At 34.9% G+C, this 17,635-nt stretch overlaps 1 protein-coding gene across 4 annotated transcripts in view; it reads right to left on the reverse strand.

The window, feature by feature from the left end:
- Positions 1-295: 295 nt before the first annotated feature.
- LOC138320587 (N-chimaerin-like) overlaps positions 296-17,635 on the reverse strand; it is an 81,702-nt gene continuing 64,362 nt past the window's right edge. For 3 of the 4 annotated variants that reach the window (XM_069263665.1, XM_069263663.1, XM_069263664.1), the window contains 9 exons: positions 10,179-10,292; positions 9,469-9,805; positions 8,648-8,719; positions 8,419-8,503; positions 7,547-7,720; positions 6,976-7,053; positions 6,095-6,232; positions 5,701-5,812; positions 296-5,293 (listed from right to left, as the gene is read on the reverse strand). In XM_069263665.1, the coding sequence (XP_069119766.1) occupies positions 5,053-5,293; positions 5,701-5,812; positions 6,095-6,232; positions 6,976-7,053; positions 7,547-7,720; positions 8,419-8,503; positions 8,648-8,719; positions 9,469-9,805; positions 10,179-10,292 (1,351 nt within the window). In that variant the 3' untranslated portion in view covers positions 296-5,052. The remainder of the gene's footprint in view (positions 5,294-5,700; positions 5,813-6,094; positions 6,233-6,975; positions 7,054-7,546; positions 7,721-8,418; positions 8,504-8,647; positions 8,720-9,468; positions 9,806-10,178; positions 10,293-17,635) is intronic. The other variant, XR_011208215.1, reaches the window with a different exon arrangement.

The raw sequence follows: 17,635 nt of genomic DNA on the forward strand, positions 1-17,635 counted from the left end.
AATTATTTTCGGGTGAACCATTTTATTTTTAAATGGTTCATTTCTTGATTAGTATGCGTTTGGAATCATTCAAAGACAGGCCATATTATGACAAAAGAATTTATAATAACAATTATATCTGATAAATTTTATGTTAGTTAATTTCGCTTGAAAGGGACATTTGAGTTTAAGGGTACATTAAAATTTATATCACTAGTAATATGTGTAGCAGTTCATATTACATGTACTATAGACACAAAATCACCAAAAGGCTGTCAAGTTTTGTTATCACAAGGAATAACAATGAATACCGATATGTCGTTGAAGAACATATATATTTTATTGACAGATCTGAGAACAATATCAACATCCACAATACTTTGATTACATTCTCACATAAACAATAAATTGTAGCTTCCACATATTATGCACACAATATCTGTGATAAGCCAGAGATACTAACAGAACTTAAGTCGGGAATCTACAGAAATAAGCCACGGGAACATTCAGAAATACGCCCATTGGGACAAAAAATAAGCCACAGGAACCTATAGAAATACGCCCATTGGGACAAAAAATAGGCCACAGGAACCTACAGAAATACGCCCATTGGGACAAAAATAAGCCACAGGAACCTACAGAAATACGCCCAGTGTGACAAATAGAAAAAGAACTTGCCCTAAAAACGCCCATAGAAACCTACTGAAAATAAACAAGACAGAAGGCAAGCCTAATGGAGACAATAGCATACATACCATAGGAAACTTGAGATAGAAAAAATCTCAAGGCAATAAACAGAGGATAAATTAGTGTTCCTAAACATGTGGAACACAAAAACGATAAAATGATCCTTGGGACAACAATTGGATATAAAGTTTTAAAAGACAGGCCAAGAGGACCTGTATTGTAACCATATTGGATCCAGATCAACATCTAAGTAAACAAATTTATACTTGATTTTTGTCGATTTCATAAGACCCTTGGGCTACAATAAAAATCAAGCATATCTTCAAAAAGGGACCTTCTAGTAAATTTGAGCAATATTAGTAAAATATTTCCAGATATACTTTTATTCATTAATTTAAACAGTTAAATGTTCTTTTTATCACTTTAACCCTCCGACCCTTAGGGAGTTCAGACCTACCTTAATTAAGTTCAATTAGGAGCTATGGATACCTATGTCAGGTTCCTTAAACATATCAGTGTATTTTAGGCACAGGGATGTAAAGACAGGTTTGGGCTGGGCTAGACTACTAGATATGGGGCTGCATATGATGGAAACTATCCAGGCTTACCACAGAAGGGTACTGTAATGTTTAACATATAACACAAAAAACGTATCCATGGTTACAATATGTTATTGCTAACTTCATAAATCTTACATCATTTGTATTTAAATACTGTAATCAAACAAAATTGATACATCTCTTTATTATTCACAATTTTGTTTCAACCATGAATGACATAAACATGATGTGATGAAATACAAAAAATGAATATACATGCATTTGTAAACTCTGAATTAGCTTTCAAGAACAAGCCTACAAATATATAGCTTTAAATTGTGTGTAGAATGCAAATACTAATTACTAGTTACATAATATAAAAGGTATAATGATTCATGGTAATATCAGAAGCATTTTAAATTTTTTAAACACTTGGTCTAGTGGATGGTAGATTAAGAAATTGATTTTTATTATATATCATCCATCCTAAGCTCAAAAGGAACATAACAGACTATATAAAAATATTCTACAGAATAACGTCCTAATATCTGATACCAAAATACAAAGGCTGGCTGATAAAATCATGTTTCAGTTTCTTTATGCGTGTATGTAAACTTTGAGTTGATACTTCAAAATATCATTTCTAAGATCATGAAACAGTCTGGACTATGGTAAAATTTAGTCGCAGCCAATCATACATGTCATATAAAAGTTACATATTTTGTGATTGGCTTGGCAAAAAATTAAAAAAGTTTGTTTCATGATCCTCAGCCAGGAGCATTATTTACTTGTAAATTTTAATATCAATTTCTTTCATAATATCTAAATAAATATATGTGAATTGGTCGAGCATGGAGATATTAAACAAATTACCAAATACAATCTACTTTCAAAAACCAATCCATTTTTCATGTATGAAATAAATATCAAGCTAAGAAGCTAACATGGCAGCAAGGACATGTGTGTATATATTTATATACGTATGGCATTTAGCTTCTATGGTATTTATGAGCATCATGGTAAATAATCACCAATGAAAGCAAGGCAACGTATTCCGACATTGGGTTACTGTCAAAGTGGTCATTACACCGACAAATTGGTGATTCTGATAGGGTATGAATTTAGTATCTTTATATAAGTAGCATAAGTATTTACTCGGGCAAATTGGTTTTGTAATTTTGATAGCATTATTTTTATCTGTGGTGGTTATTTCTGTAATACCTATGTAACATCAAATTCTCAGAAACATCACAGAATCAAAACAACTCAGAAAAGTCACTGCAGCCTATGGCTTTCAAACATGTGACACTAGTTTTCCACTTGGAATTTTTTCTAAGCTCTACTCTCAATGTTTGTTTTATTTTTGGACTGGATGCCGATATTTCGCAAAATCATTTTTTTTAATAAAATCCCATCCAAGTTCCATTTTGTGGCCTTTGCTAGGGTTACATCATATTACCATGGTGGAGTGTATACACTATATACTCCTAGATCATAATTTTGATTAACATTACATGAAGTGAATATATTTGAATTGACATTTTTACATGAAAATCACATAAAGAGAACAAGAATTGGTACATTGTTGTTTGATTTTTCAAATAACAGCAACAAGACTATACATTACATCTTTTATAGAAAGGACTATTTTAGACTGCCATTAATTTGGTGGAAAATGACCTTCATCAGGCAACGACCTTCAGGAATATAAATGTAGGAATTCAAAATACATAAAATGTAACGTAATTTAAAACACAGAACAAAGAACCTAACAAAACAGTACAAAAAAAGACTGCAAGTATAAATAAATATCTTGACTTTACCTTGATGCTACATCAATAAAACATCCATACCGGTTTGAAGTACCTTTGATTCTTATTGCACTTAAGTGATTGTTATGAAAGAATTATAAATAAAATAGACAATAACAATAAATAAAATCATATAAGAGATTGGCTCCATGATTCTGAGCTAGAATTCTATGGCGTCTTGTTGTCTTCATTCTGAATGCTTTTACCTCAGAAGTTATCATTTATAAAAGGAAAAGCTGAAAAAATAGTGACTTTGATAGAAGACCACATATTAGAAACCCTTGAAGAGGTAATTGTATGTGGCCTAGAACGTTATTAATAATTCAACACTTGTACTAAGATATAAAACTAAAATTTTGGAGCTTTATGTTAAAGCAAACTATGCTAACGGCTGCAATCTAGCACAAGCATATATATAATCAATTATCACCACTGAACAACAGTTATACCACTAAAGAGTTGTGACAACCGTGTATAAACTACAGACTAATCAACAAACAACGTTTGAGATAAAGAATGCTCTTATAACATGAAATTAGATAAAGATATCTCATACTGCTGCAGAGTAAGGATATTTGAATATCAAAATCGGAATATCAATTAGTAACAATATCAGTTTGATTCTATCAATATAGCGGTGGTTTTTGTAAATACCTGGCAAAACTCTACAAGAAATACATGCACAAAAAGTACATGGTTTTTATAGCCAGTAATTTTAGTGGGAATGATATTTCAGCTAATTTGTAGGACCAGTGTGGTCCTGGAAATTTAATCTACAAAATGATAAGTAGTGTGTTAGTCTTATGCTCTCTTCTCATGATCACCAATCTTTGTTGGTTAAAATCTAATATTCTTGTTTCATGTCCTACTAATATTTTCTTTTTCTTTTTTTGCAACAAAAATTACTGGCTTAATTCAGTAAATATTATCTAAATTCAGTATACAGTATCTGAATTTAGTATACAGTATATAAATTCAGTATACAGTATCTGAATTTAGTATACAGTATCTAAATTCAGTATACAGTATCTAAATTTAGTATACAGTATATAAATTCAGTATACAGTATCTAAATTCAGTATACAGTATATAAATTCAGTATATATCATCTAAATTCAGTATAGTACAGTATAGAAATTCAGTATTCAGTATCTAAATTCAGTATACAGTATATAAATTCAGTACATGTATATAGTATCTAAATTCAGTATACAGTATCTAAATTCAGTACATGTATATAGTATCTAAATTCAGTATACAGTATCTAAATTCAGTATACACTTCTATCTAATATAAAATGGAATTTAGATACACTAAAGACAAATGGTTTGACAGTGTAAAAAGCATTCAGTCATTAAAATCGCAGGTTACAATGAAACAGGTCACAAGCAACAAATTAAATCTAATATGCTTATATTCAATAAAGTTTACCTTCTTCATTTTATAGACCCATATTTTTTAAGCTATAACTGCTTGATGCTTTATCATAATTACTGAATCATTACAAAATCAAAATTGTCTAAATGTCAATAAATATCACATTACTGTTAGTATTTAGTGTCAAAGTTTAAAATCAACATTGCCATTTTAAAGATGCTAATCTTCCAAAGAAGAAAGTCATTCTCCAGGTATACAGATAAAGGAAAGTGTGATATATTGATTATCAGAAACTTCTGTAAATATTTGATCTCCACAGCCAAACTCTAACATTCACTCAGCTGAGAAAGCATACACAATATTAGCAGCAGAAACACTACGGACATTAATCATACAGATGTATATATTAGTAGACTTAATAAAACATACATGATGAGGTCAAATCTTTGTAAATTAGGATTTAATTGTGTATGTAATTCTGATTTATAAATATGACTACACATCATATACATGGCCAAGAGTTATCATCACAATATCACACATCCAGAGAAAAAAAACATCATCTGCATCACTTGAACTCTTGCACTTTAATAAAATCATCTAAGTCATATAAATGTTTTGCAATAATAAACAATTTCAAGCTTCTTGAGGTCTTTTCATCACACATGGTCGACTAAGCGTGAAGGGTCAAGTCTTGGTATGTCAACACTGATTTGCGTGCTCATTCTAGAAAATAGTTCTCGATAATGGACCAGTAGCAGCTCTACACACTTCTGTTCAAACTGGGCGGCCATTAGACTGATCATTGGGTTGGTGTCTGGACTTCTCATCAAGGTGGGAGCAAATACGATCGCCAAGTTGTCTGCTCCCATCATGTTCTTGGATTTCTTATCTGTTACTCTGAAATAAAAGAAGCAATAGCATGTTATACATGATATTAATATAATTCATGCAAATTTATTGTTTTTCATAATTTGGAATCTAGCGTTTTTTACATTAGAGTAGTTCAAAATGTTAAATTATCTCGTCCAGATGTGTAAATGAAAATGCTCAAGTTATCAATTTGTACATGAATGGGTTTGAAACCCTAACTCTGTAAGTTTTCAAAGACAATTTCTACTCAAACCTTAAAGTGGTACTTCCAGTGATCAATGGAACAGATGCGGTGTAGGCTTACAGGAAGTGTTTAAAGGGAAGTAACTCCAGGTAAAAGATTTCCTACTCAGCCAAGCTTTCCTACCAATGGTATGAAGTTGGACATGTCACTTACCGAGTTACCCAAACCATTTCACGTATAAGATACTTACCGAACAAGATGTGCTAAGAGGTATTTAAGTGTCTGATAGTGGGCAGGGGGTAAGATAGCAAGTCCTTCCTTCAGTTTGATGATTAAATCCCTTGACCGTAGGTCATCTCGCTCTGTAACACAAAGTCCATTTTACAGGAGATGGCTCAATCATCCCCTCTAGTCTATAGCTTGCATCAAATAATTTTATGAATATGAAATAATTCAGTAGATTAAAGACTCTTTACACATCACCTTTACTGTAGAATCTATTTCATTGTAAATCTATAGTATATCAAGTTACTAGATTATGTTTATCAAATCAACTTTATTCATTTTAAAACAATTGTGAAATAAGTTAATTATATCTTATTATCATACTGTAATCCCTCTTGTTGGCCCAGTAATACACTTACTTATGGCATCAATAATGAATTTATATGCATCGAAGGTGAGAAGTGGTATGGGAAGCAGCCTGAAGTACAGTTTGAGGACACTAGTGATACTATTGATGTCCTCGTATTTGTTCACACTGATGTCTGTATTCTCTCCATCTACAAAAACAAATATTTTCTTCCATAGTATAACAGATCCAGCTTATACAGGAAATATTCCCAGATATTTAACTTAATTATAGCTAAACATGCACAACTGTTTCCTTTTTATATCTCTAAATGGAAGAAGTAAAATATTTCTACTTAACTCATACTCTAAATTCATTCCACAGTGAATTACATGTATTAAATGTTCAGAAAATTGTCTACATTTTAATTGCTGATTCAATACTTAATTTTATCACATGCCCTATATCCAGTGATTTCCCCCGTATATTTTTTTTGCGTATGTCACTAGTGTAATATGACCTGGAGCAATTTTCATTGGCTGAAAATTCATTGTGACATCATACAGAAACAATTAAATTACGCCTGGTAACATGGCGTGACGTCAGGATTACGAGGACGGCGGAACAAAATGGCAGCCTCTACTGGAATTTTGGAATACATCTTGATGTGAAATTCTCTGCTATGTAGGTATTTATAGCTATGTGATAAAAAGTATTTTAAATTTGTGTTCATGTCAAATGAGATTTTATGAAACTTCTTAGACTCGTTTCATTAAATCTCACATGAAATGATCACTCATGTAAGTAATATCCTATATGTATGAGGAATTCTTACTTTAGATATTGAACATACAGTAAAACCATATTATTGACAGTCTCATTGCAATGCCATACTAATAATGATATCAGTGTATCTCATGACAGCTTTGAAGAAATTGTCAGTTATCAAGTTACCTTTGTCAAATGCCATCCTGATACCTTCCACTTCATCGTGTAGACCAGCTATCCTGTACAGTCCTTCAGAATCCAGGCCTTTAGAAATACAACAAGGGGATCTTAATACCTCAATCAATTCAATGTCAGCTATGAGAGGATAGATGTAAATTAATCCAATCTCCATATCCAAAATGTAGAATACTGAGACAACATATACTACATGGATCAATTGGAAGTGGAAAGTGGAATTAATCGTGACAAGAAAATGTTATATCAACATGTGCAGATTTTGTCATATGAATAATTACACTATATAGATATGCAGCATTAACATTATCATTCTGTTAACTGTGTTAAAGCTTACTTAGCAAAATATCATTCAAGTACACATATTCACGTTTACAATATCAATTTCAATTGACAAAACATAATATATGTACCCTGATAGATCATTACTGTATTTCAACACCTTTACCAGTTTATTTCTATGTTATTTTGACCTTATTATTTCTATTGTTTATGTTATCCCTAAAATGAGAAATACTGTGTAAATACAAAAGAAGGTGCCAATGTAACATACAAAACATACCTCTGGATTCGATTTCTTTGATACACTTCTCCACGACCACGGGAATAGGGGTGTTCCTCGCCTTAACCACCGTGGTCAGATCAGCTCCATATAGATTCTTCACAAATTTAATGTCAGGCATGCAGTCATTAGGTACCTTCTCTGAGCACTTTTTGTGAGCTTCAAATCCACAATCTGACAAAATTGACAAACAGAGTCAATCAATGCAAAACTTCTTCAATTCAAACATAATACTTACTAAAATGACATATAATTAATGATGAAATTTCCCTAATATTGATATTAAAATCTCTTCAATTCACCTTGAAATTCAAGCCCAGATATGGATATTTATAGCACCTCGGACAGAAATGTCCCCAAATGATTGGCGGAGAGCCGTCACGTGGTGACCCCCTATCACTTTATAGGGGGTCAGTAAAATTTTATTATGGTGCAATATGGCGGCTCTCGCCCTCGCTTCAAAATTTAAACACATTATCTTCAACTAAATATACCACTTCATTACCGTAAAACTATATATTATTTGTTAATTTTTGTGTAAAAATAACTTTAATCGTTTTAATACTTCAAATTACATCAAATGCATTTTTTTATATACGAGTTGCTTCCCCTACGCCAGTTTGAAAGTTGATGATGCGGCGAAAGTCAAATGTAACAATTCAAGCGTTTTCTAGACTGTGATTATAAACAAATGGAGGTGTTCGTACCTACAGATCAATCTTCACTCTACAATAAATTTATCGGCATTAATTTTAAGTGATTATCTAAGCGAGATTGCACAGATGATCAAGAAGATTGTGCTTAAAATGTTAGATGGATGTTTGTGTCACTCTTGTTTGTGATGTTTTCAAAATACAACATCTTTTACTCACCTTGACATTTGACCCCTTGAGCTAAAAGACCCCACATGAAGTTCGCACAATAGTCACACCAATGAAGCCCCATAAAGTTTTGAGTCTGAAAGGACAAGAGACAACATGAAAATATCTTTTACCTATCATTTACCATACAAACGTAATCAAATTCGAGAATGAGTGCAGAAATACCAGTTATTAGACCTAATTGTAAATTCACATCAATGTAAGAAAGAATTAAACCTACCTTAAAATTATGTGCCTTTTCAAATTCATGGACATTAGACAGAATATCATCCTCCTCATCTTCTATAACTTGCTGTAAAACAGAATTGATGTTAAATAACTACACATCATAACTACATATTATATTATAACACAGTATTAAAGTTCCTTACACACCTCATGGGTGAAATGCCCGATCAACACAAATTGGACATTTAGATCATCTGGGATGTTTCTGTAAAAGTGTGATGCTGGTGTCAACATGGTCAAAACATGATGCTGACATGTATAATACCACTAGTCTCTCTACAACTAACCATAAGTGTACATCTATATAGATTCTGTGGTCATTCCGGCAGCCCCAGGATCATACCATGTTGATACCGGCAGTGTCTGTGTCAACTGTCTAACCTTCTCTGTATTACACTGTGAATGTTGTTTAGCTTCTCATCAGAAAACTGTACACATATGACCCGAACATGACATGAATACTTTGCTACCTTACACAGACATCTCAGTTGTAGCATGGAATTACACAGATCAGTCGTGAATATATACAGACAATTCTTATCTGTGAAGAATAGTCCTGGTGAAAAAATTAGACCAGAATGACCATGTCGGATGGTGCTGGATGTCGCGGAATGCTTACACACATGGAGATGGCGGATTGTCATCCACTGTCCTCGACTGATGATCTGTGTTGATCTGGCGCCTCACTCATGGATGTGTGATAGAGGCTCGAAACATGCCTCAGCAACAGATAAAATCTATATAACCATGTTATATAGAAAAAGAAGACGAGGATGTTATACCCGATGTACACATTGACAGTGAAATACTTACCCCTTGAGCCTGAACATTTGTCCCATTGGACCCATTACTAAGTCTATTTGGACCATCAACATTGGCGTTTCCTGAATCTGTATGTTCAATTTTTCTGGAAACCACTGTTTTCTGAGATCGTTGAAGTCGTTTCTTCTTTGCACTGTATGCTAAATATGGTGATTCTGCATAGTTGGACTCATTAGAAAGAGATGCAATATAGTCGGCTGCTTTGGATTCCACGTAAAAGTGGATTAGTCCATCTGCCACTAAGTCATGTACAGTATCAAACCTTTTCTCTCCCACATAGTGCATTCCATCATAATAAAGCTTAAAGTTCTTGGTTTGACCATCAAATCTGTAAAAGACAATTCAATTCACTTTATCAAAACTGTATAAACAAGAGTTCCATGTCAAATAAATAGGAGTTACCTCCCTTATACTATATTAAGATGTGTCAAACTCGCTTAAAGATACTTCTGCCCATATTGATTTTGGTTCCATAATCTCTGTACCATATTATCTATGTAAAAGCAGTTTTTAAAGCCTGGTTATATTCAATTTGATCTAAAAGATGTGTTACATGGATACCATGTTTAAATTGAACTTAAAATCTAACATTAAATCATCTAAATGAAATACTCTTGAAACACAATTTTTAAGCCATCCTATAGACTATGAGAAGTCTAACTATATTTTACCTTACAAAAGGTAAATTGAGGCCTTTTTACCTGATAGCAAGTGTGAATGCATCTGGTGCTCGATCACTCTTCCTTACTAGGTAACACCCATCTCCCTCACATAACAACCTCTCAGCTTCATCTCGGGTCACGTTACCATGGTATCTGTAAAGTTAATATATTTTGGTATTAATATTGATCCATCAATAATATTTTGTCATCAATGTTAGGGTATTACTTTTCAGTCACTTGTTGACAATATTTTCCCATTTTTACCATTCAAAGCAATGAGCCTTTGATGCTGTGATTTTCTAGAGATTACTCAAAAGGTAACATGGATGCTACAAAGTTGCTCTTTTAGTATTTTTTAGACTCATCGTCTAACCATCTCAACAACTTTTTATATATGAACACTCAAATAAAGAAGTAAAAATCATTCTTCTGAACAAACTGATCTCCTTATGAAACCATGACACTAGGTGAATTAGTATCAAGACAAACACCTTGACATGTGACAACAGAGCAAGGTCAAGGTCATTCACAAATTTAATAGCTGCTGGTTGCAAGCCGATGCATTAGATGGCCCTACAGTTATCTTGTTTTGTAAGACAGTTTTTTAAATGTAAAAAACAGTGGACTATTTGTTTTAGACTAATCCCATCAGAGGGATAAAAACAAACCAATCTTCTAACAGACAAGCACTAAACCACTGTTGCTTGGAACCTGCAATTGTTTACAGCATTATATAATTAGTGTGCTGTGACACAAACCATCGTCAGCATCATTAGTCAGTTCTGTTTTAATCATCGTTTGTAATTAGCTGGTCTGATGACATTTAAGTGTGGCGGTAAGTTTAATTAGCCAATGTTTTGGTGGTATTATCACACAACAGTAAGTATTGATCAACACTGAACTGAATTTTATAAACTGAGTTTTAACCTTTCAGGTGTACCTGAACATGTTGACATTATCAGGCTTCGCTAGTATAGGTCTACTGCATTAAGGGTGCAGTAATTAGGCCTACGCTGTAATCTTGTTTGTGGAGGTTGAGTAAATTTGTTATTTATATTTATGATACAGCAGATAGTTGGAGTGTAAACAGCAAACCTTAATTCCTGATCAGGATGTATTCTATAAAAAGTAGTCAGATTATGTATCAAAGATTCTGACTTGAGTATCCAGTATTTACTTTCTGTCTGCTGATGGTCCAAAACTGAGTCTTACTAAGATATATATAGCCAAACTATATAGTATAACTATTACACTACAAATTGGTTTTGGAACCCAGCTCACAGAACTTATTCCTATCTATGAGCTTGTATTGTCCACTTCACATCATAGCATATTGTGTTTGGAGAAAACAAATCAAACTTGTCTGTAAATACTTAATGAAGGACTCCTGTTAGTAATCATAATAATGATCAACCAATAACACATAATTGACTTATAAAAACCGGCAAATAAACAAGCTTCTACAAAATTATCAGTATCAACAAGCTCTGTTCTATTTTAAGACCACAGTGACCTTGATCTGCAGCAGCCTCCCAGTAGATAGATTATAAATAGAGGTGATTCACTGTACTATAAACCTCAGAAACAGAGGTATGAGTACTATAAACCTCAGAAACAGAGGTATGAGTACTATAAACCTCGGAAACAGAGGTACGAGTACTATAAACCTCAGAAACAAAGGTATGAGTACTATAAACCTCGGAAACAGAGGTACGAGTACTATAAACCTCAGAAACAGAGGTACGAGTACTATAAACCTTGGAAACAGAGGTACGAGTACTATAAACCTTGGAAACAGAGGTACGAGTACTATAAACCTTGGAAACAGAGGTACGAGTACTATAAACCTTGGAAACAGAGGTATGAGTACTATAAACCTTGGAAACAGAGGTACGAGTACTATAAACCTTGGAAACAGAGGTATGAGTACTATAAACCTTGGAAACAGAGGTACGAGTACTATAAACCTTGGAAACAGAGGTATGAATACTATAAACCTTGGAAACAGAGGTATGAGTACTATAAACCTTGGAAACAGAGGTATGAATACTATAAACCTTGGAAACAGAGGTATGAGTACTATAAACCTTGGAAACAGAGGAATGAATACTATAAACCTTGGAAACAGAGGTACTAGTACTATAAACCTTGGAAACAGAGGAATGAATACTATAAACCTGGAAACAGAGGTACGAGTACTATAAACCTTGGAAACAGAGGTACGAGTACTATAAACCTTGGAAACAGAGGTATGAGTACTATAAACCTTGGAAACAGAGGTACGAGTACTATAAACCTTGGAAACAGAGGTACGAGTACTATAAACCTTGGAAACAGAGGTACGAGTACTATAAACCTTGGAAACAGATCGAGGTATGAGTACTATAAACCTTGGAAACAGAGGTACGAGTACTATAAACCTTGGAAACAGAGGTACGAGTACTATAAACCTTGGAAACAGAGGTACGAGTACTATAAACCTTGGAAACAGAGCTGAACAGGTACTATGAGTACTATAAACTAACTGGAAACAGAGTATGAATACTATAAACCTTGGAAACAGATCGGTACCTGGAAACAGAGGTAGAGTACTATAAACCTTGGAAACAGAGGTACGAGTACTATAAACCTTGGAAACAGAGGTATGAGTACTATAAACCTTGGAAACAGAGGTATGAGTACTATAAACCTTGGAAACAGAGGTACGAGTACTATAAACCTTGGAAACAGAGGTACGAGTACTATAAACCTTGGAAACAGATCGAGGTATGAATACTATAAACCTTGGAAACAGAGGTATGAGTACTATAAACCTTGGAAACAGAGGTATGAGTACTATAAACCTTGGAAACAGAGGTATGAGTACTATAAACCTTGGAAACAGAGGTACGAGTACTATAAACCTTGGAAACAGAGGTATGAGTACTATAAACATATGAAACAGAGGTATGAGTACTATAAACCTTGGAAACAGAGGTACGAGTACTATAAACCTTGGAAACAGAGGTACGAGTACTATAAACCTTGGAAACAGAGGTACGAGTACTATAAACCTTGGAAACAGAGGTACGAGTACTATAAACCTTGGAAACAGAGGTACGAGTACTATAAACCTTGGAAACAGAGGTATGGAGTACTATAAACCTTGGAAACAGAGGTACGAGTACTATAAACCTTGGAAACAGAGGTACGAGTACTATAAACCTTGGAAACAGAGGTACGAGTACTATAAACCTTGGAAACAGAGAGGAACGAGTACTATAAACCTTGGAAACAGAGGTACGAGTACTATAAACCTTGGAAACAGAGGTACGAGTACTATAAACCTTGGAAACAGATCGAGGTATGAATACTATAAACCTTGGAAACAGAGGTACGAGTACTATAAACCTTGGAAACAGAGGTATGAGTACTATAAACCTTGGAAACAGAGGTACGAGTACTATAAACCTTGGAAACAGAGGTTACGAGTACTATAAACCTTGGAAACAGAGGTACGATACTATAAACCTTGGAAACAGAGGTACGAGTACTATAAACCTTGGAAACAGAGGTACGAGTACTATAAACCTTGGAAACAGATCGAGGTATGAATACTATAAACCTTGGAAACAGAGGTACGAGTACTATAAACCTTGGAAACAGAGGTACGAGTACTATAAACCTTGGAAACAGAGGTACGAGTACTATAAACCTTGAAAACAGAGGTACGAGTACTATAAACCTTGGAAACAGAGGTACGAGTACTATAAACCTTGGAAACAGAGGTACGAGTACTATAAACCTTGGAAACAGAGGTACGAGTACTATAAACCTTGGAAACAGAGGTACGAGTACTATAAACCTTGGAAACAGAGGTACGAGTACTATAAACCTTGGAAACAGAGGTACGAGTACTATAAACCTTGGAAACAGAGGTACGAGTACTATAAACCTTGGAAACAGAGGTACGAGTACTATAAACCTTGGAAACAGAGGTACGAGTACTATAAACCTTGGAAACAGAGGTACGAGTACTATAAACCTTGGAAACAGAGGTACGAGTACTATAAACCTTGGAAACAGAGGTACGAGTACTATAAACCTTGGAAACAGAGGTACGAGTACTATAAACCTTGGAAACAGAGGTACGAGTACTATAAACCTTGGAAACAGAGGTACAAGTACTATAAACCTTGGAAACAGAGGTACGAGTACTATAAACCTTGGAAACAGAGGTACGAGTTATGAGTACTATAAACCTTGGAAACAGAGGTACGAGTACTATAAACCTTGGAAACAGAGGTACGAGTACTATAAACCTTGGAAACAGATGGTACGAGTACTATAAACCTTGGAAACAGAGGTATGAGTACTATAAACCTTGGAAACAGAGGGTACGAGTACTATATAAACCTTGGAAACAGAGGTACTACCAAACTATAAAACCTCTTGGGAAACAGAGGTGTATGAGTACTATAAACCTTGGAAACAGAGGTACGAGTACTATAAACCTTGGAAACAGAGGTACGAGTACTATAAACCTTGGAAACAGAGGAAGTACTATAAACCCTTGGAAATGACGAGTACTATAAACCTTGGGAAACAGAGGTACGAGTACTATAAACCTTGGAAACAGAGGTACGAGTACTATAAACCTTCGGAAACAGAGGTACGAGTACTATAAACCTTGGAAAACAGAGGTATGAATACTATAAAACCTTGGAAACAGAGGTACGTATGAGTACTATAAACCTTGGAAACAGAGGATTGAAACGAGTACTATAAAACCTTCGGAAACAGAGGTACGAGTACTATTAAACCTTGGAAACAGAGGTACGAGTATTACTATAAACCTTGGAAACAGAGGTACGAGTACTATAAAACCTTGGAAACAGAGGTATGAATACTATAAACCTTGGAAACAGAGGTACGAGTACTATAAACCTTGGAAACAGAGGTACGAGTACTATAAACCTTGGAAACAGAGGTACGAGTACTATAAACCTTGGAAAAACAGAGGTACGAAGTACTATAAACCTTGGAAACAGAGGTTACGAGTACTATAAACCTTGGAAACAGAGGTATGAGTACTATAAACCTTGGAAACAGAGGGTACGAGTACTATATAAACCTTGGAAACAGAGGTACGAGTACTATAAACCTTGGAAACTAGAGGTACGAGTACTATAAACCTTGGAAACAGAGGTACGAGTACTATAAAACCTTGGAAACAGAGGTACGAGTACTATAAACCTTGGAAACAGAGGTATGAAGTACTATAAACCTTGGAAACAGAGGTACGAGTACTATAAACCTTGGAAACAGAGGTCACGAGGTACTAAAAACTCGGAAAACAGAGTACGAGTACTATAAACCTTGGAAACAGAGGTTAAGGGTACGAGTACTATAAACCTTGGAAACAGAGGTACGAGTACTATAAACCTTGGAAACAGATCGAGGTATGAGTACTATAAACCTTGGAAACAGAGGTACGAGTACTAGAAACCTTGGAAACTAGTACGAGTACTAATTAAACCTTGGAAACAGAGGTTACGAGTACTATAAACCTTGGAAACAGAGGTTACGAGTACTATAAACCTTGGAAACAGAGGTACGAGTACTATAAACCTTGGAAACAGAGGTACGAGTACTATAAACCTTGGAAACAGAGGTACGAGTAACTATAAACCTTGGAAACAGAGAGGTTACGAGTACTATAAACCTTGGAAACAGAGGTACGAGTACTATAAACCTTGGAAACAGAGGTACGAGTACTATAAACCTTGGAAACAGAGGTACGAGTACTATAAACCTTGGAAACAGAGGTATGAGTACTATAAACCTTGGAAACAGAGGTACGAGTACTATAAACCTTGGAAACAGAGGTACGAGTACTATAAACCTTGGAAACAGAGGTACGAGTACTATAAACCTTGGAAACAGAGGTACGAGTACTATAAACCTTGGAAACAGAGGTACGAGTACTATAAACCTTGGAAACAGAGGTACGAGTACTATAAACCTTGGAAACAGAGGTACGAGTACTAATAAACCTTGGAAACAGAGGTACGAGTACTATAAACCTTGGAAACAGAGGTATGAGTACTATAAACCTTGGAAACAGAGGTACGAGTACTATAAACCTTGGAAACAGAGGTACGAGTACTATAAACCTTGGAAACAGAGGTACGAGTAACTATAAACTTGGAAACAGAGGTACGAGTACTATAAACCTTGGAAACAGAGGTACGAGTACTATAAACCTTGGAAACAGAGAGGTATGAGTACTATAAACCTTGGAAACAGAGGTACGAGTACTATAAACCTTGGAAACAGAGGTACGAGTACTATAAACCTTGGAAACAGAGGTACTAGTACTATAAACCTTGGAAACAGAGGTACGAGTACTATAAACCTTGGAAACAGAGGTACTAGTATAAACCTTGGAAACAGAGGTACGAGTACTATAAACCTTGGAAACAGAGGTATGAGTACTATAAACCTTGGAAACAGAGGTACGAGTACTATAAACCTTGGAAACAGAGGTACGAGTACTATAAACCTTGGAAACAGAGGTACGAGTACTATAAACCTTGGAAACAGAGGTATGAGTACTATAAACCTTGGAAACAGAGGTACGAGTACTATAAACCTTGGAAACAGAGGTACGAGTACTATAAACCTTGGAAACAGAGGTACGAGTACTATAAACCTTGGAAACAGAGGTACGAGTACTATAAACCTTGGAAACAGAGGTACTAGTACTATAAACCTTGGAAACAGAGGTACGAGTACTATAAACCTTGGAAACAGAGGTACAAGTACTAAAACCTTGGAAACAGAGGTACGAGTACTATAAACCTTGGAAACAGAGGTACGAGTACTATAAACCTTGGAAACAGAGGTACGAGTACTATAAACCTTGGAAACAGAGGTACGAGTACAATATAAACCTTGGAAACAGAGGTACGAGTACTATAAACCTTGGAAAACAGAGGTACTAGTACTATATAAACCTTGGAAACAGAGGTACGAGTACTATAAACCTTGGAAACAGAGGTACGAGTACTATAAACCTTGGAAACAGAGGTACCGGAAACAGAGTAGTACTATAAACCTTGGAAACAGAGGTACGAGTACTATAAACCTTGGAAACAGAGGTACGAGTACTATAAACCTTGGAAACAGAGGTACGAGTACTATAAACCTTGGAAACAGAGGTACGAGTACTATAAACCTTGGAAACAGAGGTACGAGTACTATAAACCTTGGAAACAGAGGTATGAGTACTATAAACCTTGGAAACAGAGGTACGAGTACTATAAACCTTGGAAACAGAGGTACGAGTACTATAAACCTTGGAAACAGAGGTACGAGTACTATAAACCTTGGAAACAGAGGTATGAAATACTATAAACCTTGGAAACAGAGGTACGAGTACTATAAACCTTGGAAACAGAGGTACGAGTACTATAAACCTTGGAAACAGAGGTACGAGTACTATAAACCTTGGA

Source organism: Argopecten irradians, chromosome 4, assembly GCF_041381155.1.
Source record: "Argopecten irradians isolate NY chromosome 4, Ai_NY, whole genome shotgun sequence".
In the NCBI taxonomy this organism is placed as follows: domain Eukaryota; kingdom Metazoa; phylum Mollusca; class Bivalvia; order Pectinida; family Pectinidae; genus Argopecten; species Argopecten irradians.